Source organism: Miniopterus natalensis, chromosome 9 (assembly GCF_054644295.1).
Source record: "Miniopterus natalensis isolate mMinNat1 chromosome 9, mMinNat1.hap1, whole genome shotgun sequence".
NCBI classification, from domain to species: domain Eukaryota; kingdom Metazoa; phylum Chordata; class Mammalia; order Chiroptera; family Miniopteridae; genus Miniopterus; species Miniopterus natalensis.
In genome coordinates, this window is record NC_142089.1 from 78443806 (window position 1) to 78469056 (window position 25251).

The following is a 25251-nucleotide window of genomic DNA, read 5'->3' on the forward strand; positions in this document are numbered from 1 at the left end:
ATACCAGGCTGTTTTGATCACAATGGCTTTGTAGTACAGTTTGCTATCTGGTAAAGTGATCCCTCCCATTCTGTTCTTCTTTCTCAAGATGGCTGTGGCTATTTGGGGTCTTTTTTGGTTCCATATAAATTTTTGGAATATTTGTTTTAGCTCTGTGAAATATGCTGTTGGTATTTTAATAGGAGTTGCATTGAATCTATAAATTGCTTTGGGTAGTGTGGACATTTTAAAGATATTAATTCTTCCAATCCATGAGCATGGTATATTCTTCACTTGTTTATATCTTCCTCTGTTTCTTTTTTCAGTGTCCTATAGTTTTCCAAGTACAGGTCTTTTACATCTTTGGTTAAGTTTACCAAGTACAGGTCTTTTATATCTTTGGTTAAGTTTATTCCCAGGTATCTTATTTTTTTAGTTGCAATGGTAAATGGTATTGCTTTTTTAGTTTTTCTTTCTGAGAGTTCATTGTTGGTGTATAAAAATGCCCTTGATTTCCGAATGTTACTTTTGTATCTAGCTGCCTTTGCTGAATTCATTTATCCAATCTAGTAGTACTTTGGTGGAGTCCTTTGGTGGGTTTTCTTTGTACAATATCATGTCATCTGCAAATAATGAGTTTTACTTCCTCCTTTCCAATTTGGATACCTTTTATATTTTCTTCCTGTCGCATTGCTGTTGCAAGGACTTCCAGTATTATGTTGAATAAGAGTGGTGAAAGCAGACAACCCTGTCTTGTTCCTATTTTTAAGGGAAATTGTTTTAGTTTTTGCCCATTGAGTATGATATTAGCTGTAGGTTTTTCGTATATGGCCTTTATTATGTTGAGGTATGTTCCCTTTATTCCCACTTTGCAGAGAGTTTTTATCAAAAATGAGTGCTGGACTTTGTCAGATGCTTTTTCTGCATGTATGATATGATCATATGATTTTTTTCCTTCGTTTTGTTTATGTGATGTATCACATTTATTGAAATGCGAATATTATACCAGCCTTCCATCCTCAGAATAAATCCCACCTGGTCGTGTTGTATCATCTTTTTAATGTATTGCTGGATCTGGTTTGCTAGTATTTTGCTGAGGATTTTAGCATTTATGTCCGTCAGGGATATTGGCCTGTACTTTTCTTTCTTTGTAGTTTTCTTTATCTGGTTTTGGGGTTAGGATGATGCTGGCCTCGTTAACAGAGCTTGGGAGTTTTACCTCCTCTTGAATTGTCTGGAATAGTTTGAGGAGGATAGGTGTTAATTCTTTGAATGTTTGGTAAAACTTGCCTGTAAATCCATCTGATCCTGGACTTTTCTGTGCCAGGAGTTTTTTGATTACTGCTTCAATTTCATTAGTTGTTATCGGCCTATTTAGCTTTTCTGATTCTTCTTGATTCAGCTTTGGAAGATTGTATGCTTCTAGGAATTTGTCCATTTCACCCATGTTGTTCATTTTGTTGGCATGTAGTTGCTCATAGTATTTTCTTACAATCCCTTGTATTTCTTTTGGGTCGGTTGTTGTATTGCCTCTTTCATTTCTAATTTTATTTATTTGGGCCCTTTCTCTTTGTTTCTTGGTGATTCTGGCTAAAGGGTCATCCATCTTATTTATTTTTTCAAAGAATGAGTTCTTAGTTTCATTTTCTTTTTTTTGTATTTTTTTTTAGTCTCTGTGTCATTAATTTTTGCTTTAATCTTTATTTCCTTCTACTTCCTCAGACTTTTCTTGCTGTTCTCTTTCTAATTCTTTTAGTTGTGCTAGATGGTTTAGTAGAGCTTTTTCTTGTTTTTTGAGGTATGCCTGTACTGCTATGAACTTTCCTCAGAGGTCTACTTTCGCTGTGTTCCATAGATTTTGGGTTGTTTTCTGTTCATTTTCATTTTTTCCCAGGAAGTTTTTGATTTCTTCCTTGATCTCATTGGTAACCCATTCATTGTTTAATAACATGCTATTTAGCCTCCATGTTTTTGAATATTTTTGAGTTTTTTTATAGTGGTTGATTTCTAGTTTCATGCCATTGTGATCCAAAATGATGCTTGGTATGATTTCAGTCTTCTTGAACTTGTAGTGACTTGCTTTGTGCCTTAACATGTGGTCTATCTTTGAGAATGTTCCATGTGCAGTTGAGAAGAATGTGTATTCTGCTTTGGGATGAGATGTTCAGCAAATGTCAATTAAATCCATTAGAACTAGTATGTCATTTAAGGTCTGTGTTTCCCTGTTGATTTTTTGTCTTGATGATCTGTCCAGTGATGACAGTGGGGTGTTAAAGTCCCCCACTATGGTTGTGTTGCTGTCCGTATCTCCCTTAAAGTCCACCAAGAAATTTTTTATATGATTAGGTGCTTCTATATTGGGTGCATATATATTTATAAGGGTTATTGCCTCCTGTTGGATTGATCTCTTTAGTATTATGTAGTGACCTTCTTTGTTTCTTTATATGGTCTTTACTTTGAAGTCTATTTTGTCAGAAATAACTATTGCTACTTTAGCTTTTTTCATTTCCATTTACATGGAATATTTTTTCCATCCCTTTACTTTCAGACTGTGTGAATCTTTTGCTCTCAGGTCGTGGGTCTTTTGTAGCCGGCATATATATGGGTCCTGCTTTCCTATCCACTCAGCTACTCTATAGTCTTTTGATTGGAGCATATATTACATTTACTTTTAAGGTTACTATTGATATATACTGACTTAATGCTATTTACTCCCCCTTTTGCTGATGTACCTTTCTCTCAATAGTCCTCTTCCTCCTAAAAGCAGTCCTTTTAGCATTCCTTCTAATGCTGTTTTGGTGATACTGAACTCCTTTAGCCTTCTTTTGTCTGGGAAGCTCTTTATTTTGCCTTCAGCTTTAATGATAGCCTTGCTGCATAAAGCAATCTTGGTTGCATGTTCTTGCTTTTCATTACTTTGAGAACTTCATGTCTGTCCCCTCTGGCCTGAAGTGCTTCTCTTGAGAAATCTGCTGTCAGCCTTATGGGGGCTTCCTTGTAGGTCACTGCTTGTCTCTCTCTTGGAGCTTTTAATATTCTCTCTTTGTCCTTAACATTTGCCATTTTAATTATGATGTGTCTTGGAGTGGGTCTCTTTGGGTTCTTCTTGTTTGGAACCCTGTGTGCTTCCTGAACTTGTGTGGCTTTCTCCTTCACCAGGTTAGGGAAGTTTTCTGTCAATGTTTCCTCCACCAAATTCTCTCTCCCTTGCTCTCTTTCCTCTCCCTCTGGCATCCCTATGATGTGAATGTTGTTTCTCTTTATGTTGTCCCACAGTTCCCTTAAACTGTCCTCATGCTTTTAAGTGTTTTTCCTTTTTGCTGCTCTGCTTGAGTGTTTTTTTCTACCTTATCTTCTAACTCACTTATTCTCTGCTTCATTGAGCCTACTTTTAATTCCTTCCAGGGTGATTTTGATATCAGGTATAGTATTCTTCATTTCTGCCTGGTTCTTATTTATCATATCTAGCTCTTTTTTCATATTTTCACTAAGTTCCTGGACCTTCCCATTAAATGTCTTGTGGTTCTCATTAATTTCCTTGAGCATCTTTGTAACCATTGTTCTGAACTCTATTTCTGATAACTTGCTTAACTCCATCTCATCAAGGCCTTTTTCTTGTGATTTTTCCTTTTCTTTAGTTTGGGAGTTGTTTCTTTGACTCCCCATTTTGTTGACTCTTAGTGTTTGTTAGATATATTTACTGTCTCCCAGCCTTATGGGGAAGGATTTTGTAGTGTGAGTCCAGTGGAGCCCAGAGGTGTGTTTTCTTTAATCTTCTGAGCTATTTGCTCTAGGTGTGTCCCTTTTGTGGGTATCCCTTTTGTGAGTTCTTTGGGCTCTCCTGTGTGATTGGGTCTAGATTGTTGTTGACCGCTTCTTGGGAGGACTCTCCTTTCAGGTTGGCTAACTGTGTGTCTCAGCCCCAACCACGGCATGTGAGCTGTTGTACAGGTGCTGGCAAGGCAAGACAGTATACAACCAAACTGCCAGAAAACAAGCAGTAACTTACAAAATATCCTGACAATCGTAATGAAAACATGCAAAGAGAAAATAGAATTGGGAGAGCAAAGCGAGAACACAAATGTTAATGCAAAAAAAAAAAAATAGAGAAAGAGAAAAGGACATAAAGAAAAAAAATTATAAAATAAAATAAAAAGTAAAAAATAGAGACGCCACTGGGAGATAAAAGATGTAGAGGAAAGGATCTGAAAGAAGAGCGAGCAAAATATTGAGAGTAGCATGTAAGAATAGGAAAATAGTTGAAAAAGAAAGAAATAAAAATAAAATTAAGAGACAAACAGACAGGAAGACAGAGGAAAAAAATGGGATAAAAAGAAAAGAAAAAAAAGTTATGCCAGTGGAAGAGGAAGAGAGAGAGAGGTAAATCAAGGGCAGGGAAGGAGTCTAATAAGAGAGATGAGGGCAACAATAAAGAAAAGCAGTAAACTTACTGGTTATAATGATAATATCCCAGCAATAAAATAGAGAATATCAAGAAAACTTTGATAATAGAACCAAAAACAAAACAAAGCAAAAAAAAAAAAAAAAGCATAGCAAAACAAGTTTTTTAAAAAATTAAAGAATTAAATTAAGAACAGAAAATTTAAAAAGAAATTTTTTTTCTTTTCTCTCTTTTTTCTAAAAAAAGAAAAAAAAGTCAATCAGGTGAGTTTCATCTGGGCAGCTTATGTTGTCTATGGCTCACTGGTTTTTATGCTGATATTGGTTCTCCTGGGAGGTATCTATATATCAGCCAATCTAGGTTTTTGCTCTGGTGTCCTTAGGTAGTTGACCGGTCTGAGGCTCTCTGTGGACCACCTCCCCTTGTCAGCTATTTTTCCTCCCCCTTGTGGTTGCCTGGTTTTACTCCAGAGTCTTCTGAAGAGAGTCTTTAGGGTGCAGGCTGGCTAGTGTAGCTCGGGATATTTCTCCCCTTACTTAGATGTTTTACTGTCAGGCACTCACTACGGAGAAGTTAGTCTCTGCTTCAAAGCCAACTTCTCTTTCTTTACCCTATCCTCCAATTCTAGTTCTTCATACAGTTGCCTGCTGCAGGTTCAGATTGAATTCAGTCTTTTGCCTTTTCTGTATGGGCAGTTTCAGTGGCTTGGGCTCAGTGGGTTCAATTAAAAAAAGATTCTGGTGAGCACTTTGCCTGCCCAGCCCCCAGAAGGGGTTTTAAGCTTTTCTTCAGTTCCCAAATTATAGTCCGTGAGAGTCTTGTATTGTCCTGTGAGCTGTTCTCCCTTCCCCCTCAGGTCTGTGCCCTGCGGGTGCTATCTGGGGCTTCAGTGAGCGGAACCAGCCCCTTTCCTGTTGGGGGTGGTGCTCCTAGCGTGCAGGAGAGGTAGGCATGCTCTTCCCCTCCTTTCCCAGATCAGGTTTGCTAATCTCACAGAGTGCTCATTTCATACTCTCCACAATGCAGACACAAATCCCAGCTTTCGCTGTCTCCCCAATGCAAGCCAGTAATGTAAACGCCCATTCAGCAATCAAAAACTCAAAAACACACAAAGCAGCAAAAAGGCAGAGAACCTGCCTGGGGAGGTTCCAGTGCCCCGGGCCTTGGAACCAAGCAGGAGTGGTCACAAAGTCAGCCCCTCTCAGGTCCCCTGCACAGTTGATCTCAGTAAAGCTGAGACAGCTCTTTGCCTGCTCCCCTGGCTCCCCTTAGAGTAGGTGAAAAATCTCTGATTCACCCCACTGGCATCTCTGGCTGCTGGAGTCCCTATCCACTGGCAGCTCTGGTGGCTGGAGACTGTATCCGCCCTGCTGGTAGCTCTGGTTCCTCTCTAGAGGGTGGAGACCTGATCTACCCAGCTGGCAACTCTGGTCCTCTCTCTTGTGGCAGGGCTCTCTTCCCCTTCCCTGTGCCACACAGTTCAAATGCTTTCTGGGGTTCTACACAATGCCTTACAGGAAAGCAGAGGGTCCCTCTAGGTGGCTGCTCAGTGAAGCCTTCTGGCTCCTTTCTATTCAGAAACCATACACTGTGGGACACCCTTTCCTACTGTCAGTCAGGGTGAAAGACTCTTGTCCCAGCTGCTGCCATTAGGTGCATTGTTTCACTAGGAAGGTGAGGTCCCCTTCTCACAGGCACACTGTTCCCCTGGCTCCCTCTGCCCACCCTGCATGGCCTCTCCTTCCCTTCTCTGCTCCGGGCTTGAGATCCCAGCTTTTGGATGTCAATCCATACTCCCAAGGGGAGGGAGCTTTGCAGCCTCTAACCCTTGGGCCTCACAGCCCAGCACTGGCTTCAGGGGGAACTCCCCTTTTCTGTGCCCTCTCTCTCTTACCAGACTGTGTGATATTTCTTCAGTGCTCATTACTTGAAATATGTCCACTCAGGTATATTTCTCTTGTTTTTCCAAGTTGGTTACACAGTATTTTAGTGGTAAATCCAGTCTGTGGCTGGGAGCAAGGGCTCTCTGCTTCTTGTCAGAGTGCCACCACTTTCCTACATCCAACCTATAGTGATTTAAAGTATTTGTATAGGTTTTCCCTTTAAAGTTAGGCTTTGGAAGAAGAAAATAAAAAAGCATTTGAAAGTCAGATTTGGTTTAAGTCAAAAGTAGTTGTTTATTGTTCACACTGGCCTTTAATCTACCTCAAGCAGGCCCTAGAGGGAAGATCTTTTCAGATTTATTGTAAAATTTGTGAAAAACAGAAGGACTGCTAACCTTACATATACCACTGTCGGGAGGGCATCAGCTGTGGGGTTGCAGTGAGAAGTCATTGCTTCCTGTTTTCACTAGTGCCAGCTAGTCTTTATTAGCTTTCTGGCTCCCTGCACTTCTGAGAGCTAGAAGAGGCCGAAGGGGCTTTGCTCCACACCCTCAGGAGATTCCTTAGCTGTGAGTTTGGAGTGTCTGGTGTCCAGGGGCTGCTGGTCTCAGTTGGGTGTCTGAGGCTACATTTGTGCTGGCTGGGTTGAAACTGGACAACAAATGGGTCCTGGCTGCCTGTCACTACTTGAACCAATTAAGCAGAGACAGGGTTGAATTGTATATGAGCGTTTATTCCAATATTGCCGGCACTATGGGAGAGCAGGGGTTCATCCATGAAAATCTGCTCTACCACCGCCCCTCCCTCCCCCATAAGCTAGCAGCTTATATTGGGTAGAAGGATAAAAATTACATAGGAAAGTAGGAATTACAGGCATGGGAAACTAGGCAAGGTATAATGCTAACAGATTACAAGCATTGTGGGCTGGGGGTCACAAAGGGCAGGTGCCTCCAGGACTCCATTGTTTTGGGAACAAGGCTACTAATCTTCCAATGATAATAAAAGAAGTATAGACCACATTCCAAAGTTAAGGCCCATGTCGCGGAGTGTACAACTCTCAGCCAGGTTAGAATGTGCTTTTTCTAATCACAACAAAACAATCATGGTTAACAGAGCATAATTAATATTTCTGCCCCTAACAGAGCCAGTGATGGGTCGATGCTCCCAGGGTAGGGCTGTTTTGTTGAATTCAGTGTTTTAGTTTACTAGAGCTGCCCTAACAAGGCACAATAAACGTAGTAGCTTAAAAAACAGATATATTTTCTCATAGTTCTGGAGGCAGCAGCCCGGGATCCTGTGTTGGTGGGGTTGATCCCTTGGAGCTGGGAGGAGAACCTGTTCTCTGCCTGTCTTCTGGCTGTGGTGGGGTGTGGCCTTTGGCATTGCCTGGCCTGTAGGTGCATCTCCCCGGCTTCTGTCTTCAGGTTTATATGCCCTTGTCTTTGTGTGTGTGTGCCACTGTGTCCATAGTTCCCTTCATAAGGACACCAGTCATATGGGGTTAGGGCTCACCCTAATGATTTTTATTTTAAGTTGATTACCTCTGTAAGGACCTTGTCTCCAAATTAGGTCATACTCTCAGGTACTGGTGGATAGAACTTCAACATACCTCTCTTTAGGGGAGCACAGTTCAATCCTTAGCACTCAGGCCATTTGTGAGCATGACTTGTCTGTGCAGGGCCCCTTGCAGGGGCATCCAGCCAGAGGTGGGGAGAAGGGAGAGTTGGAGGATTTGCTGATGGGAGAAAGCTCAGCCTCCAGACCCAGTGGGATCTGAGGTCATTGTACAGGGTCTTCCATGTTGTAAATGGGGCATATACGGTTTAGAGGAAGTACAGATCCTGTGCTTGTGGTATTGCTTACTGTTTGGGGAGATGAGAGTTGGTGTGGGGCAGGAGGGTTACCCACAAGCCTCCCAGGTTCAGAACATAGACAACACCTTCCAGCCCTCTCTCATGCCAGACTCTGGAGTGGTGCAGGGGTGGGCAGCTAATGGTGGTGGTAGTGAAAAAGGAGTCAGTTGGACATAGTGATTATTGAGGGTGTATATTTTTATCAGGCATATGAGGCTCCCTGTACATGGGAGGTGTTATTCACTGTCTCCAGAGTCCAGTGTTGTGCCTGGCTCTTAGGCACTCTACAAGTGTTTGTTGGATGAATGAATGCTGTCTTTATGTGTCATTTGTCACAAATACACAGTAGAGAAGAAGGAGAGATATGTGCCTTTTAGAGGAAGGAGAGATCCCACTCTTTTCCAGGGGGTTGGGAAGGCTTCCTATGAGGGGTGGAGTCTGGGAGAAGGCTGGAGTCTGGGAGAAGGCTGGCATTTCAAGCAGAGGAGGAATGCCAAGAACTCCAGGACTCCTTTTAAAACTGTTACTGTTGTCCGGCTCGCGTGGCTCAGTTGAGCGTCGACCCATGAACTAGGAGATTGTGGTTTGATTCCCAGTCACGGGGCATGCAAGAGGACTCAAGCCTAGGTTGTGGGCTCAGTCCCCAGGGGGCATGAAGGAGGCAGCCGATGAGTGACTCTCTCATTATTGATGTTTCTGTCTCGATTCCTCTCCCTTACTCTCTCTGAAATCAATAAAGACATATATATATATATTTTAAAAAGTGTCTGAAATGTGTTCTCATACTCTGATCACAGCCTAGATAGACAAACAGGACATCCTCATCAAACAGCAACACTGTCAAGTGGTGCTTTGAACTTAAGAAATGTTAAATTAAAATGATATAGTTATATAGGACTTTTCCCATAGAAATTGTGATAGAATGTTTTTCTTATATCCAGTTTTCATGTAATGTATTTGGGTACAGTTTAGTACTGTTTTTATTTATTTTTATTTATTTATTTTTTTAGTACTGTTTTTAAAATATATAAAACTAATAGGAAATCATAGTACATCACAGTTTTATTTGCATGATACAATATCACACTGAATTGTATGCAGTTCTTGTCATTTTTCTAACACCATCTGTAACAGATGTTTGTTGCTATGGCACAAGTTACCCCCAAACTTAGCAGTTTCAAACAACTAACATTATTTTTTAGTTTCCAAGAGTCAGGAATCTCTATGGTTAGTTGGGTGGTTCTGGCTTTGGGTCTCTCATGAGGTACAGTTGAGCTGTTGGTCAGGGCTGCAGACATCTCAAAACTCAACGTGGTTGAAGGATCTGCTCAGTCATGTGGTGCTTGCAGGCTTGTTCTTCACAGGCTGTTGGGTAGAGGGCCTGTGCCCAAGACTGTCTCAGTGTCTTAAGGACATAGCAGTTGGTGTCCTCAGAGTGTCATGCCATTTCCCCTGCTGTGTGCCATTGGTCACACAGACAGTCCTGGGACATTGTGGGCAGGGGCTACCCAAAAGCATGAATACCAATGGGATCTTTGGGGGGTCAGCTTGGAGGCTGCCTTCCAGGATTCCCAATGTTTTTATAGTTTCAAGTTCTGGAATTAGGGTGATTCCCCAGTACTACTTTTGGAGAAATCTAGGAACTTGGAACTAATCCAGCAATGCCATTTTTATTATTATTTTCTCCCTTCATTATATGTTTCTCTTTAATAAGAACGAAATCATGCATTTTTTTAACTTGTGCTTTTTTAGTCAGCATTTTATTTTAACCTTTTACTATGGAAAACTTCAAACTTTAGAAAGGCTAAAGAGCAATATAAAGAACTTCCATGTACCCATTACCCAGTTTGAACAATTCCTAATTCATGGGCAGTTTTGTTTCATCTGTGCCCCATTCTCCTCCACCTTATTTTGAAACATCCTAGTCATAGTGTAAATTCATTGTATGTATTTCATTCTGTCTGAAAAATAGGGAGACTTTTAAACATCTCAACATACTTAAAAATGTAACAGTAAGCTTTAATAGCATCAAATATAAATCTAGGGTTCAAAATTCCCTTCTTGTCTTATCCTTAAAATATTTTTTACAGTTTGTTTGAACCAGGATCCAAATAAGGTCCATATATTGCAAATTCCAGGGCCTTAGTATTTTATTGTTAGATTTTGGGTGTGAAGATTTATGTTGGCCATTTCAGTCACCCTCATCTTTTTGTAGATGAGAAAATTTGCCAGGGGTTCCATGGCTGGTTCATTTAAGATTAAACCCAGACCCAATTCTTAATCTCGAGTGCTTTTCGCTTTAAGCTGAAACTGTTTTCAAGGCATGCCTTTGAAAGAAACATTCCCGTCCTCTGATTCCTTTGCAGGTTGTGAGCAATGACATGAGCACGAGTCCTCCTCACTGGCCTCGGATGACGAGGTTCATGTGCAGTTTTTCCAGCTGTGAGTCCTGCCCAGGGCCAGGTGGTGGCGGCCACCACTGCCCTTTGCTTGGTCAGCCTCTTACAGGTTACCTGTAGGCGTGTCTGTAAAATTAGTGGTGCTGACTTCCCACAAACATCCCGAATGTCTCCCAGGCTGGGCCTTCACTTTGCCGAGCCCCTCGCTTACCCGTTCAGGGAGTCCTGCCTCTATGCCTCTGAATATGTGTTTTTTCACTTATTTTTACTCTGTGGTATTGCCTGGGAATCATGCCGTATCAATTCATAGTGATCATCTTCAGTCTTTTCTCCACACTGTTGGATTTAAATAAAAACTTTTCTAATCCTTATAGATTTGGTTCTTATTTTAGGAAGTTTTTTTAAACACTGTGTTACCAGAAGCTTTAGGAGGCAATGACATTGTCTTAAATAGCAGGCCACTGAGGAGAAGCTGAGCCAGCACTGGACTCAGTCTTCACTCTGTGCCATGTGCGACCTTCTGGCTCCAGGATGAATTAACTTAGCTTTACCTTTCACGGGTCTAGATCTCCTATCTGCCGGTGAACCAGATTTGGATTTGGGAGGGAACCTCGGTCAGGACTCAGTGTTCAACACTGAAATCCAACAGAATTCTGCACATCTTTGCCTCATGCTTGGGTAAGCGATCACGGTGCTTTTCCCTGTCTTCCGCAGGCCCGCCAGCTCATCCTGCAGTATGGCCTAACACTCAGCGACCTGGACCGACACCCAGAGGTAAGAGTCAGGCTGCTGTGTCTTGCTGCCTCCTTTTTTGTGGCATTCGCTTGTCCATGAGCTTTGGGTATCTGTCGTGGGTAGGACAGAGGTCAGTTCATCATTAACCTTTCTCCTGAGACCTTGAGTATTAATCCTGGCTGAGGTCTCAAGCAGAGAGGTGTTTAGTTTCCAGTACATTCTCTTTGGTTTAACCTTGAGGGCTCAATTTGAGTGTCATTAAGGGGGTTAGAGGAGCCCCAGCTGCACCCTGGGCCTCTTTCGGTCCTTGGACAGATGTTTGATACTGAGTCGGCCCGTGGAGCTCACCATGACGTGGAGAAAAGAAGTGATTGTCTGAGGCACCACTCTCATTGGGGACCGGGTTACACTGAGTTTTATGGTAAAGATGATTACACACTGGGGCTGTCAGAGGAGGCTGCAGATGCGAAGGTGAGCAGCATGCTCACAGTCAACAGTTACTGAGCCCTTACTGTGGACCAGATATTTTGCTCAGTGCTGTACTGGTGGTAAATTATTTAATGTCCAGTAGTCTTGAGGGTGGGTACCATTATGTACCCACCTTTTCCACAGATGTGAAAAGGCACAGAGAGGGCAAGCCACTTGCCCAAGGCTGTGCTTTTTGTAAGTAGCAGAGCCTCAATATGAATTCGGGTGCTTCTAGCTGTAGAGTGGTGCTATTTGGAAGAGTTTTGTGGAAGAGGTAAAGTTTGAGTGGAACTGTGAAGGCTAGGTGGCAAGGACAGAAGAGAACATTCTGGAGAGGGATAGATGGGCCCCACACCAGCAGTTCTGGGCAGGCATGTGGATATATGTAGACAGTGCCCGGGCTGGCTGGGGTGATGAGGACCGAGGGGGAATGGGGAAAAGGCAACATTGGATTGGAAGAGTCAGGCAGGGTATGGCAACTCCAAAACCAGGCTGGTGGTTAGGGATTGATGCTCGTCTAGAGGTGGTCTAGTGCCCTAGTTGTCATGGTGCACGTGGGCCTCAGAGGGGTTAGCAAGGACCATGGGAAGGGCTCATTGAGAAAGATATGTGGGCAGAGCTGGGCACAGGCGAATCAGCTGTTGAGCACTGTTAGGAGAGTAGTTTAGTCTGAATATGGACCTGCCATCCGAACAGGAAGGGTTGCCACCTTCCAGGCCCTGCAGAGTCAGTGCCCAGGCCAAGCCCAGCCCTGGGGTTCTGAGAGTCAAGGAGGAGCAACATAGGCTGTGATTTCGGACAAAGGACACACCCGAAAGGGCAGCAAGGGTGTGCCTGAACCTTTGCCGGCCTTACTTCTGTGCCCCAGCGGCTGCGCCAAGCAACTTCCAATTGCAGTTTGAACTGAATCTGCACCCTGAGGTTTCCTATTGCTATTTTTAAAAACCTACTCGAAACTCCCACATTGTCCATGCAGAGCACAGGAGTGATGAGAAATATGTAGCTTCCTTGATTCCAAATTTTGGAAGGTGAATGAACCGATTGCCCTTTGACTGCTATGGGGGCCGGTGGTAGAGCTTTCTAGTGAAAGAGTGGGCAAGTCCAGACAGGCGTGTGGCCGGGTCATCGTCAGGTACCTTGGATAATCTTCAGTTACGATCACATCAAGTGTGTCAGCTTTATCACTCTTCTTGGGGTCGTCTCTGTCCACTTCAAATTGCCCTGTGTTTGCCCCACTAGTGTGGAAACTTCTGTGTCAGTGTTTCTCAGCCTTTTCCTATGGTCTCTCCTCCCTTCCTCCATGACGTTTTAATACCACAGTTATGTGTATATGTCTGTTTCTGTACTTGGGGTGATGTCACCCACATTGAGGTTGCACTATCCCCGTAATTCCAGCTTGTCCACAGAGAATCCCGTTCGTGAAGAGAGAGTGTAAGAGCTGGACCCAGGTGTGGTTCCCAGGCCCATGTTTGTCTCCGGGTGACTCCAGGGGAACAGTTTAACCTCTCAGAGCCGCAGCGTCTTGATTGGTTAAAAGCAAATAACTAACTGTACCTAGCTAATCAGCTGCAGAGGGCCTGATAAGTTATTGCATGCTCAAGCTTGGCCCAGAGCCTTCCCTCAGAAGGCCTAGTAGGTTTTGTATCTTTCCTCCCAACACAGATCGACCTCGCCATTGATGGTGCTGATGAAGTAGATGCTGATCTCAATCTCATAAAGGGCGGTGGGTGAGTGCTGTGGTGATTGACTTACTAAGGAGTATCTGCCCTAGCAAAGCAAAATGGATCACCGAATAAGCAAATTGGCACTGTGATGTACCTGGGTTTGCCTTTCTACTAGGATGTTGAGAGCTATGGCTGGAGAGCCAAATTGGTGTTTCTGGTCATTAGTTGCAAAATATGGTGAGTTGATTCACCCTAATGGGCTCTCCGTGTCTGCATTCTTCTGCAGATTCAAGCTTTAAAACTGCGGGCTGAACAAGCATATTATTGGGGCAAGATTACTAGGTCTGGGCACCAGTGTGTGGTCTTAGCTTTAAAGCTGCTCTTACCTCTGAGCAGTTAGTGATGCATCTCTTCATTCATTTAGAAAACATTGGAATCTAAAAAACTTAATAAACTGATGAACAGAATAGATTCAATGACATGGAAACATGGATCAGACTGATGAATCTCAGGGATGGAGGGTGGGAGGGCGGGAGAGTGGAGGGGGAGAGATTAACCAAAGAACTGATCCACATATATGCAAAACCCAAGGACATGGATGATGGTGTGGAGAGCAACTGGGGAGGGGGGTGGGCTGGGGTGGAATGGGTCATTGGGGAGAAAAAGGGACTTCTGTAATATTTAAACAAATAAAAAAGAAAACAAAAAAACTATTAGGTGTTTCTTAAGTGGTGATTTGGGGGGTAGGAAGGGTGAGTTACAGAAGGTGAATTTCCTGTTCTACTGGTTCAGACTGAAGTGACACAAACTTTGTTTAAAAGCTCTTTGTGCTCTCTCTACTTCATCACTGTCAAATAGCTTGTAGGCCATGTTGTTCCAAACATACCTTATTTCTCAAGCTATAGGCCCCTCCCCATGCTTAGATGCCTTCTCTCTCAGCTTGGGACTTTCTCACAGACGCGTCTTAAATAGCATTAGACCCGGCCTAACGGAACCATTGTCCCATTTCTGGGTTTGTCCGAGACACAGGCTAAGGTTCCCATAGTCTGTGTAGTAGAATCAGAATGTCAGCTTTGTTGCCATAACGGAATACCATAGCCTGGGCAGCTGCAACAACAGAAATGTCTCGCAGTTCTGGAGCGTCTTTAATTGAAGGTGACTGCCTTTTCACTGTGTCTTCACATGGTTGGGGGAGAGAGCAAGTGAGCTCTGGTGTCTGGCCACAAACACTTTTATCAGACCAGGGCCACACCCTTATGACCTCATATAACTAATTACTTCCTCAGAAGCCCTATCTCCAAATACAATCACTCTGGGGGTTAGAGCTTGGACCTTAGAATTTGGGTGGGGCACAGTTCAACTCATTGCACAGCATGATGGACTTGGGTCATGTCCCTTAAAGAAGTAAAAGGAAGGTTCTCTTTAAGTGCCAGAATTGAGTGGATTTGGGTTTTCTGTATCTGACTAGTTCCCAGATCAAGTTTGTGTCTTAACTCTGTGTTCACGTTCTCCTTCCTATCCCCAGAGGCTGCCTGACCCAGGAGAAGATAGTGGCAGGCTATGCCAGTCGCTTCATCGTGATTGCTGACTTCAGGTACAGTGTTTCTTGTTCTGAACTGTCCACCAAGGAGGTAGTCACACCCCAGGCCCCACCTGCATTTTGTAGAGGAGGGAACAGAGACATGGAGGGACTGTCTGACTTAGGGCAGTATCTAGGAGGCTTCTGTTTTGCTTTCGTGCTGAAGGGAGACATTGCTCTTTATGTGCCTTTGGAACGAGAAGTAGTCTCCCTTGTCAACAGAGCAAGTCCTCGGGTGTCACTCCTTTGATCCTCCCAGGGAGCCCCAGAGGAGGCAGGGCAAACACTGCCCCCGGGCAGTGACTCAGCACACCTGCTTCCTCTCGGGGTCACGTGTGACTTGTGCTGTGGACAGTCTTTGACCTGGCTCTCGGGCTCCCCTTCAAGGTATCTGGTAGAGGCACTTGTGCTGAGTATGTTTTATTTTTAAAGTATTTACTTGTGAAGTATAACTGTAGGAAGAACATAAATAATAAACACCTGTATGTCACACAAAGCTAGTCATAATCAAATTTTAACATTTTTGCCATAGTTACTTCAAATGCATTTAAAACCTCTGTATACTATCCCTGCTTACCTTCTGTGTCCTTTCACCATATAATTAACCCTGTTCCTGAATGTAGTGTTATCTGTACCATTGAGCTTATTTATATTTATTGTAGTTTTTGACCCTTTATTTCCAGGAAGGATTCAAAGAACCTTGGGGATCAGTGGCACAAGGGAATCCCCATCGAGGTCATCCCCATGGCGTATGTCCCAGTGAGCCGAGCTGTGACTCAGAAGTTCGGGGGCATGGTTGAACTGAGAATGGCCGTCAACAAGGCAGTAAGTGGCCATGGAGGTTTCTGGAGGACAGTCTAGGGTCTCAGTATCGTGTCCGCGTTTGTGATATAAAAGCTCTCCAGTGCCCACAGGCTCTCAGTGGCTCTTTCTGCTTCATTAGGTCCTCTGGGCCTGGCCAGGCCCTTTGTACCTGAAGCCTCCACCACCCTGATTAACATCTGCCAAACCAGGGCTTTGGGAAGCCTCTGGAGCATAAAGTTTTTCAGGTTTCGTGGTATAATTTTATTTTTTCCTCTTTCCTCATTCTGTGGTTAAATTTGACAAGAAATAGAATTTCTTGGGGGATGTGAACCCTTCAGGAATAGCTTCTAGATACTTAATTATTTTTCTTCACTTCTAAAGTGGGTTACATTGAACTTGTTTTTCTTACCCATAAATAAAACAAAAAAGCAAAAGTAATAATCTATAAACAAACTATAGCCTGGCCAGCATGGCTCAGTGGTTGAGCATCAAGCTATAAACCAGGAGGCCCATGGTTCAATTCCCAGTCAGGGCACATGCCTGGGTTGTGGACTTGATCCCCAGTAGGAGGTGTGCAGGAGGCAGCTGATCAATGACTCTCTCATTATTGATGTTTCTCTCTCTCCCTTCCTCTCTCTGAAATCAATAAAAACATATTTAAAGAAAAATAAAAACAAACTATAGTTACAAATATAACTACTATAAAAAGTTTGTGAGATATAGAAAAGAAAGATTATCTATAACTCTTCCTTGCTACATTTTTATTATGTGTTTTCTTCCTGGTGTTTTTGTGACTTTAAAATCATTATCCTAATCATAGTGGTTGTACAGAGCTCTGACTCTGGCTTCCTTTGAAGCTGAAAGGCCCAGAGGAGATTGTTGGAGGCTCTCTCATGGTTATTCCAGACAAGAGCTTCAGCATCCTGCCTTCATGGACCTCCTAGCTGAGCACCCATCTCTCCCCTCCAGTCTGCAGGGGAACCCTAGTTTCTTTGCCTTTGGCTAGCATCCTGTCAGCATTTGTGGTCCTAAACACTTTCTAGTGCCCAAAACTGTTGAGGAATTATGGATTAATTAACTAAAACTACCCCCTACCTGATTTGACCTCAGAACCCATCTCTGCTTCCTGTCTTTTTGATGGGACTGCCTGATTGAAAGGTGAAGTAGCATTGCCTCATTTTACATTATTGATGGTACTTAATGTGGAGCTCTGAGAATATTGTGCCATGTTGGTAGCCTGTTCTATCTATACTTGTGTGGCATCAAGACTCAAGTGCTGATCCCAGAGCTCTTGCTCATTACTGCTCACAGCACTGCCTTCTGGAAAGTATGAGGCGGGAGTACTGCTAGGAGTGGATTAATTAGGATAATGGCCTTTGGTTATTGCCTCCACTTTCTGCCCCTCTCTACCTACCTGTATCTTCATTCTTGGAAAATGTGGAATATTATCTCCTAGGGTCCTGTGGTGACGGATAATGGGAATTTTATCCTGGACTGGAAGTTTGACCGGGTGCACAAATGGAGTGAAGTGAACACAGCTATCAAAATGACCCCAGGTAATGTGGATGGTGTCACCCTCTCTGCATAGAGCCTTTCCTCCCAGGACCTTTGCGTAAGCAGTAGGGAAAAGGACTCCATTCACCCACATTTATAGATACAGACTATAGGAAAGGTGTTGTGCTACCTGTTACAGGGAATGCTCCCATCTATAGAACATGGTATAAACCTGGGGGAAGCTTGTGGCTGTGCAGGAATCATGCCCACATATAAGATGGCATGTGCTAAATTCTGCTGGAGGAATACCAGGGGTCTAGAGTGCACGCAAGTTGTGTCCTTTGGGGAATGTGGAGAAGTTCCATTAAGAGAGGTGGTTTTTGAGCTGTGCCTCAGCACAGTGTAATCTAGACCCTGCACTGTTTACGGATGTCTCCTTTGGTGCCCACTTTGTATAGTTATAGAGTGGACACAGATTGAGGAAGGTTAAAGGATGTGCCCAAAGGCCACAGCACCAAGATGGGAGCCCCAGGTGGCCTCTAGACCCTGAACTTTTAGTCCTTATGTCCTTAAGAGCCAGGTCAAAGAGGGGCTGTGTGACACAGACATTTGGAGCAGAGGAGGGCCTCAGATTTGGGGCCCTGGGTAAGGCTGGGTGGGCAATGAAGAGGTGAGTTATGAGTGTGGGCTGGAGGAGGTATTAGGGGTCATATAAGGAAATCAAAAGGAGGAGGGAGAGGTGAGAAATATTACTTAGAGTGTTGAGAGGAAGATTCTAGCTGCCAGTACTCCATGACATGGAATATTCTAGGCCCAGAACTGGCTAATGAGGCAGAGGAGGTCAATTTAGCAGATGATAGTGGCTGAGTAGATTCGGGAGTAGACGGCCTGAGTGTGGGTCCTGACCTGGCCCTGCTCTGTCAGCGTGGCCTTAGTGTGGTTAATTACTGTCTCCTCCTCTCAGAGCATATCCCCAAGCAGATGGCCTGAGTGCAGGTCCTGACCCAGCCTTGCTCAGTCAGCGTGGCCTCTGTGTGGTTAGTTATGGTCTCTTTCTCTGTAAAAAGATCATTCTAATACCTACCTCATAGGATCGTTGGGAGGACTAAGTGAGTTAAAATGGTGCTCAGCGCATAAGGTGGTTGTTGAATGAGTACATCCCTAGGAAGAAAGGATACTATCTTCACCATGAATTAATGCTAGATTCTAAGTTATCCATGGTATTTGGGATTGAAAATGGTGTGAATATATGCCATGTAATAAAGAGCTAATTCTTCCACCCTTTAGTTTGCTATTTTAGTTTTCCATTGACTATTTTAAGCAGATTTCTTAAAAAAAAAAACAAAAAAAAAAACGTTGAATTATGCTTACTCTCTCACTTAGTGTTGTGTTTTTAGTGGAAGAACTAAAGAGCCAAGAAGGCAGGAGGAAGAGAAGACATCGAGCTCACTGTTAGTAAAATGGGAGGATTTGCCTTAACGATAATACAGAGAAACCCAGGGCGCTGGTAGGAAATGGCTCACCAGTGTCAGCATGCTCCTCTGCAGGAGGGTTCTTGCAGTGCCCATGGCAGCTCTGTTGCTCCTGCTCAGACCTTTCTTGGCTTATTGAGACGTTGAGATGTCCTTTGTGAGAAACTTTGCTCCACCTCAGTAAGTACAAGTTACATCCTAGAGATGGTTAGAGTTGTAAGAACTTAAAGTGAGGAAAATGAAAAAAGAGAGGCTAGATATGAAACCATTTAGTACAGTCCGACCAGGATCATCTGTGTGGTTTGTTTTTTTTTCTCTTCCCAATTTGGCTTATTGTGATAGTCGGTGCTGGACCAAGTTCAAGGGAGGTGAAGCAGGGCAAGTTTCCCTTTCTGTCCCTGTTCCCTACCTTGTCCCATGTGCATTCTCGAGGTCATTTAGAGAGTGAGCTGTGTGCATCCCCTTGGATGTTCCATTGGGTCACACCCAGAGCAGATAGGCTCTAGAGAAGGTCCAAAGCTACTGGGGTTCTTTCTCCATGTCCACACTGAGCCACCTCTGCCCTTCCCACTATTGCGGGGGGGGATGTCAGTCATTCCCTCTATCTCAGTAACCTGAGGAGAGGTTGCTCTCAGGTCAGACCTTAGACTGCTGCCATTCATCTCTGCTCTTTTTTTGAAACATTTTCTGAACCTGGTTTGACTTTCTCTTGGATCAGGTGGAAGCTGTCACCTTGTATTACAGAAATTTGAAAAGGATGGTCTTGAGTGGCCACTTAGCTTATTTTGGGGAGGCTCCAGCCATTTTCACACAGATCAGTGCCAGGGACTTCTGTGTTTCAGCAGGTTTTTTCTCTACCTAGTGGCTTTTCATTGAAGATAGGTGAGTTTACTTATTGGGGGTGTCTTTAGAAGTTTTAATTATATTTATTCTTTTGAATTTAAATAGTTTAACATTACACGAGTAAACAGTGAAAATCTCTTCCTTCTACTCCTCCAACTTTCCCTGTCTGGAGGCAGCCTGTGGTTACCAAAATTGCGTCCTCCTTGAGCCATTCTCTGGTAAACAAATCAACCCTCTGCAGCCTCACCCCTTTTTAAACAAGTGGAAGCACATCAGGTACAGGTTTTGCTTCCTAGGTTTTCCTGTCTTGGAGATTAATACATAATAGTCAACAAAAGAGCTTCCTTGTTCTTTTTCAAATAACTGCATGACCAGCCATAACTGCATGACCAGCCCCACCCTCCGGACTCTCTGTGGCCTCACCCTGCCAAGCTTGCACCTGCTGGCTGCAGCCAGCCTGGGCCCCCACTGCAGTCTTTCTTGAGGGACTCTGCAGGAGTTCCAGGAAGACAAAGGGGTGTCAGAGACACATAAGAAGAGACTGAGCTGTGTGGCTTTCGGACGAAGGCCATTATTCCCTGCCCACCCCAACCAGTGTCACTGTTCCTATGCAGAGCCTTCCCTCCACACAATAAAATCTTAATCTGTTTTAGCCTGATGACTGCTGGCCTCACCATGATGACTCCTGGAGACACTGCCCCACTACAAAGGTCTGTTGGCACCTAGACTTAGATACCCTGACACTTTTGCTGAGTGGCCTCAATCTCAGCACTGACATGGAGATAGAACTTGTATAGATCTGGAGAACATCTATTGCTCCTACCTGGTGACTCACTTAGAACTCACATACTGAAGGAGGCTCTTTCAGTGGCTGAGTCTAATAGGCATCCAGTAGACGGAGCCAGGTCTTGGGTGCCTTGGGTCTTTTGCTCACCTGCCTCAGGCTCAGTATTGGTGGTAGTCAGCCTCAGGGCACAGATTGGCTGCTCCTGCATGCACCGAGGCCCAGCAAAGCCAGCCACCAACTGTGGATCACTTTGGAGCTCTAATCAGGCAGCCCAGGGCTGGTCACAGGCACTGCCCGACAGTGACCTGCACCAGGGTCCTTCCCAAGAAGCCCCAGAATCAGTACTTCCAGTGGTAAGCTTCAGACCACAAGCTAATTAGCTCCGCAAGTGGCACACCCAAAGGGAGGTCTTTGCAGGTACCAGACCCTGCTGGGGCGAATTCCGCTTCATGGGGTTAGTCCTTGCGCAGTAGTTCATACAGTATGGTCAGGGTCAATCCACACCGTCTGCCAGCCCAAGGGTCATCCCCACACATGGATGAGCCAACAGCAGTCAAAACTTAACTACAACAGGAGGGCTCATATAACCCACAGAAGGGATATTCCTAGAGCACCTAGCTCAGGTGATCAAGGAGACTATACCAGTGAGCCCCACAGGACACCAACTACATAAGGCCATCTTACCAAGGTTGGAAGACAGCAGATCACCCAATACACAGAAACAAATACAGAGAGACAGCCAAAATAGGGAGACAAAGAAATATGCCCCAAATAAAAGAACAGGAGAAATCCCCAGAAAAAGAACTAAATGAAATGGAGGCAAGTAAGCTACCAGACACAGTTCAAAACAGTGGTTATAAGGATGGTCAAGGAACTTAGGGGAAGAATGGATGAACTCAGTAAGAACTTAAATAGATAGTAAGCATAAAAATGACATAGAATCATCAAAAAGAACCAGTCATAAATGATGAATACATTAACAGAAATGAATATATTAGAAGGAATCAGCAGCAGATTAGATGAAGCAGAGGATCGAATCAGCGATTTGGAAGACAAGGTAGCAGAAAACATCCACTGAGAGAAGCAAAAAAAAAAGAATATAAAAAAAAAAGATAATTTAAGGGATCTCTGGGACAGCATCAAGTGTAACAACATCCATATCATAGGGGTACCAGAGGAAGAGAGAGAACGAGGGATTGAGAACCTATTTGAAGAAATAATGACTGAAAACTTCTCTAACTTGGTGTAGGAAATATATACACAAGCCCAGGAAGCACAGAGATTCCCAAACAAGATGACCCCAAAGAGGTGAAGGTTAAAGACAGAGAGAGAATCTTAAAAGCAGCCAAAGAAAAGCAGTTAGTTACCTACCAGGGAGCTCCCATAAGACTTTCAGCTGCTTTCTCAACAGAAACTTTCAGGCCAGGAGGGATTGGCAAGAAATATTCAAAGTGATGAAAAGCAAGGACCTACAACTGAGATTACTCAGCAAGACTTTCATCTAAAATTGAGGGAGAAATAGCGAGCTTCCCAGACAAAAAGCTAAAGTTTTTCACCATCAAACCAGTGTTATAATATCACCATGGCATTTCATTTTATAGCTGTTGGATAATTTATTTAACCAGATCTTCACTAGGAGATATTTGTTTTCAGTCCTTTGCTAGAAGGGAGTTACCAGATCAAAGGGTATCTAGTGTTTCTGTACAGTATCTTTTGTTGCTAGTTGGTGTTAAATTGCCCTCCATGGATGGTACTAGTTTACCCATCTACCAGCAACTTATGCAGGTGCCACTTTCCCCATCAAACTTTTTTTCCTGATAGTTGAACAGTATTGTTTCATTGTAGCATGTGTGTATATGGTTAACCCTTGAACAACACAGGATTTGAACTGCGTGAGTCCACTTATACACAGATTTTTCAGTTGACCTGTGGGGTTCAAACCCATGCTGCCCAAGGGTCAGTCTATGGTTGGGAATCTGCATATGTGGAGGGCCAACTGTAGTTATACTTCAGTTTTTGGCTGTGAGGGAGGTCGACACCCATAACCCCCTAGTTGTTTAAGGATTAACTGGATGATGTAAATGTCCTCTGTAAAGGTTGCTCACACATATAATTAATTCTCATTGCTGAATAGTATTCCATGCTATTTTTGTGTGTGAAAAAAAGTTTGTATGTTCATTCTGCTCTTGATGGGCATTTGAGTTTTTCCAGTTTTTAGCTATCAGGGAAAGCACTGCTGTGAACATTCTTGTACATGTCTCTTCATGGTCATATGTATGCCTAACAGTTGCTTATATAACTAGAGTAGAATTGCTGGATCATTAGATATGAATATGCTCAGTTTTAGAAAATATGTCAACAAACATTTTCCAAAGTGGTTTTCCAATTACTTCCTCTGTCTACCTGTGGAAATGTCTTTTCATCCTTGTCGAATTCATCCTACTCTTCCTGGGGAGCAGGTAGTGGTGTCTCGTCGTTGTAATTTACATTCCTTTTCGTCTTGTTTGACCCCCATTTTTCATGTTTATTCGCCATTTTGGATAGCCTCTTTCGCGAGGTACCTTCGAGTCTTTCGCTCATTTTTCTGCTAGGTTGTCTGTCTTCTTATTTATTTGGAGAGTTGTTTATAGAGTTTGATGGGGTTTGGTTGGGTATACACACTGCAAATATACCTCTAAGGCTGCCAGTGTGATTTAGAGTAACTGGGAGTGGAGTTACTTAGAAGTCACTGGAGACCTTTAAACTGGAAAATAACTTGTGACATCTGGAGGACAGAGAAGAGCCAGCTTCCAAAGCTCTCAAAGGTGACTAGTGTAGACATAGGATGAGCATGATCGAAGGCTCTGAGGCACGAAGAAGCTGGGCACATATGGACATAGAAAGGGAGCCAGGGTAGCAGGGGAGGAAGGAATTGTAAGAAGTAGTAGAAAGAGTCTGAATCTCTCTTAATTTGTCCAGTGTTGCGAATGGTCGTTGCTCCTGATGACCCTGTGACCCCTGATTCTTTTCTTGCCTTGGGAAGCTGGAACTTAGCTCTTCCTTCCATCCTTTATCCTGCAGGTGTGGTGGACACAGGCCTCTTCATCAACATGGCTGAGAGAGTCTATTTCGGGATGCAGGACGGCTCAGTGAACATGAGAGAGAAGCCTTTCTGCTGACCCTGCAGGAGTGGAGGGTGTTCACCTGGAGTCCCCAGCCCACAGCCAGGTGGATGTGCCTCTCCAGGAGCCTTTGCCTTAACATGTCTGTGCCAGGGGGCCGGCGGCAGGATGGGGGTGCGGGCTAAATCCAGTCTTCTTGTATTGTTATTAAATGTCTTTTTTAAAAAGAGAAATATAAACATATATTTTTACTATTAAAAATACTCTGTTTTCTAAATAAAGTACAACTTGATTTCATGTTTTATATAAAACATTTACCAAAAAAAGAAGGGAACTGTCTTTTAAACTTTCACCCTGAGCCTGCTGGTTAAGTTTCTGAATGTTGAGTTTGCTGAGTAATGTAAACCAGAACTTTTTTAATTGGTACAGGAAGGGTCCAGCAGCAGTGCCTCCCTGGCACCTTACAGGAAGCGTTGGAGCCTGCTTTTCTGCTGCACTCCTCCTTGGACTTTAGTTTTGTTGTGGTCACTCACAGTATCAGGCACAGCACCTTGTTACACATCTTAAGATGTGGTTTACAGAAGTCTGGTGCATGTGGCGTGAGACGTGCAGTCTCTGAGCTCCCGGGATACACACAGTCCTTCCATGAGGCCAGGGGTTCGCTCAGGCCCTGCTGTTAGAAGCAGTTGGCCAGAAACACTGGTTAGTAAGTGCTGCTGTGGAGTGGGAGACGCCTGTAAGTGCTCGTCTGTGTTGTTAGTATTTTGTCGCTTCCTTCATTATTACTTGCATGGCTCAGCATCAGAGATTCTCGCCTCTGTATTGTTTGAGGGTGGGAATAAAGCAATATGGTGCCGGTAGTCTTTGTCTTTGTTATAGAATCTGCAGCAGCACTGCAGTGAAATAGAATCCATTTTGCTCACCCAGTTTACATTGGATCTCTGATAAGGGATGGAATTTACTCAAGACATCTTGAGCCAGAGAGTAGGCAAACATTTTCTTCATTTCTGAGAGAGCTCAGTGTACATTTTATTTTCTTTGTTAGTCAAGGATAACAAAACTAAACCAGTCAGATCACTCCCAAGTTTTGTTAGTGCAACCTTTAGAAATGGCAGCTGCCAAGCAGTGATGTGGGTGACCTGAATCTCACCTTTATTCCCTCCACCGCAGTCTTCAGTGTGTGCCCGGTGAGCAGTGAATTGTCCAGACAGTCCCATGGACAGGGCGGGAGAGGCTGTGAGAGCTCGGTGAGTCTCACGGGGCGGAACCCACCTGAGAACCCTGACCTCCCGGTGCTGACGTTGCATGATGCTGGGGACAGTCAGCTGCCTCTGTTTGAAGCTTGGATTATAGCTACCAACTTGTTGACACAAATTTCTGCTCAATTAAGCTGCAGAGGGAGTTAGCCAGGCATGAGTGTGGAGAGGCTTTCTCTTCCTTCCCAGCTCGGACTCTTTCTCTTGGTTCAAGGTGCTCTTTAAACATAGTTGCCTCACACACTGGGGAGCCTGTTGTTGGCAGTGCTTTGTTTTCCTTTAGGACTCCTTCGGCCTGGGTGACAGGCAGTGTTTGTGCAAAATGGCCACTAGACCTTGGCTGAGAAACTTGATAGAACTAATGGTTGAAAAGGTCCTTTAAAGCTCTGTGATGCGGATTAAATTCAGGAGTAAAGACAAACAACTAAGTACACTGGGTTTCTAAACCCACCTGCAGGTGCCGATCACAGGTCAATTCTGAGCTGGTGTCATAGGCACTCGCACCCGAGACCAAACTCCAGCTCCTTCAAGT

At 43.9% G+C, this 25251-nt stretch overlaps 1 protein-coding gene across 1 annotated transcript in view; it reads left to right on the top strand.

Moving 5' to 3' along the window:
- Nucleotides 1-23744, top strand: part of RPIA (ribose 5-phosphate isomerase A) — a 41342-nt gene extending 17598 nt beyond the window's left edge. Inside the window, exons 4-9 of the mRNA XM_016201854.2 lie at nt 11231-11290; nt 13382-13446; nt 14909-14977; nt 15646-15787; nt 17223-17322; nt 23423-23744. Of these exons, the coding sequence (XP_016057340.1) occupies nt 11231-11290; nt 13382-13446; nt 14909-14977; nt 15646-15787; nt 17223-17322; nt 23423-23520 (534 nt within the window). The 3' untranslated portion in view covers nt 23521-23744. The remainder of the gene's footprint in view (nt 1-11230; nt 11291-13381; nt 13447-14908; nt 14978-15645; nt 15788-17222; nt 17323-23422) is intronic.
- The last annotated feature ends 1507 nt before the right edge of the window (nt 23745-25251 follow it).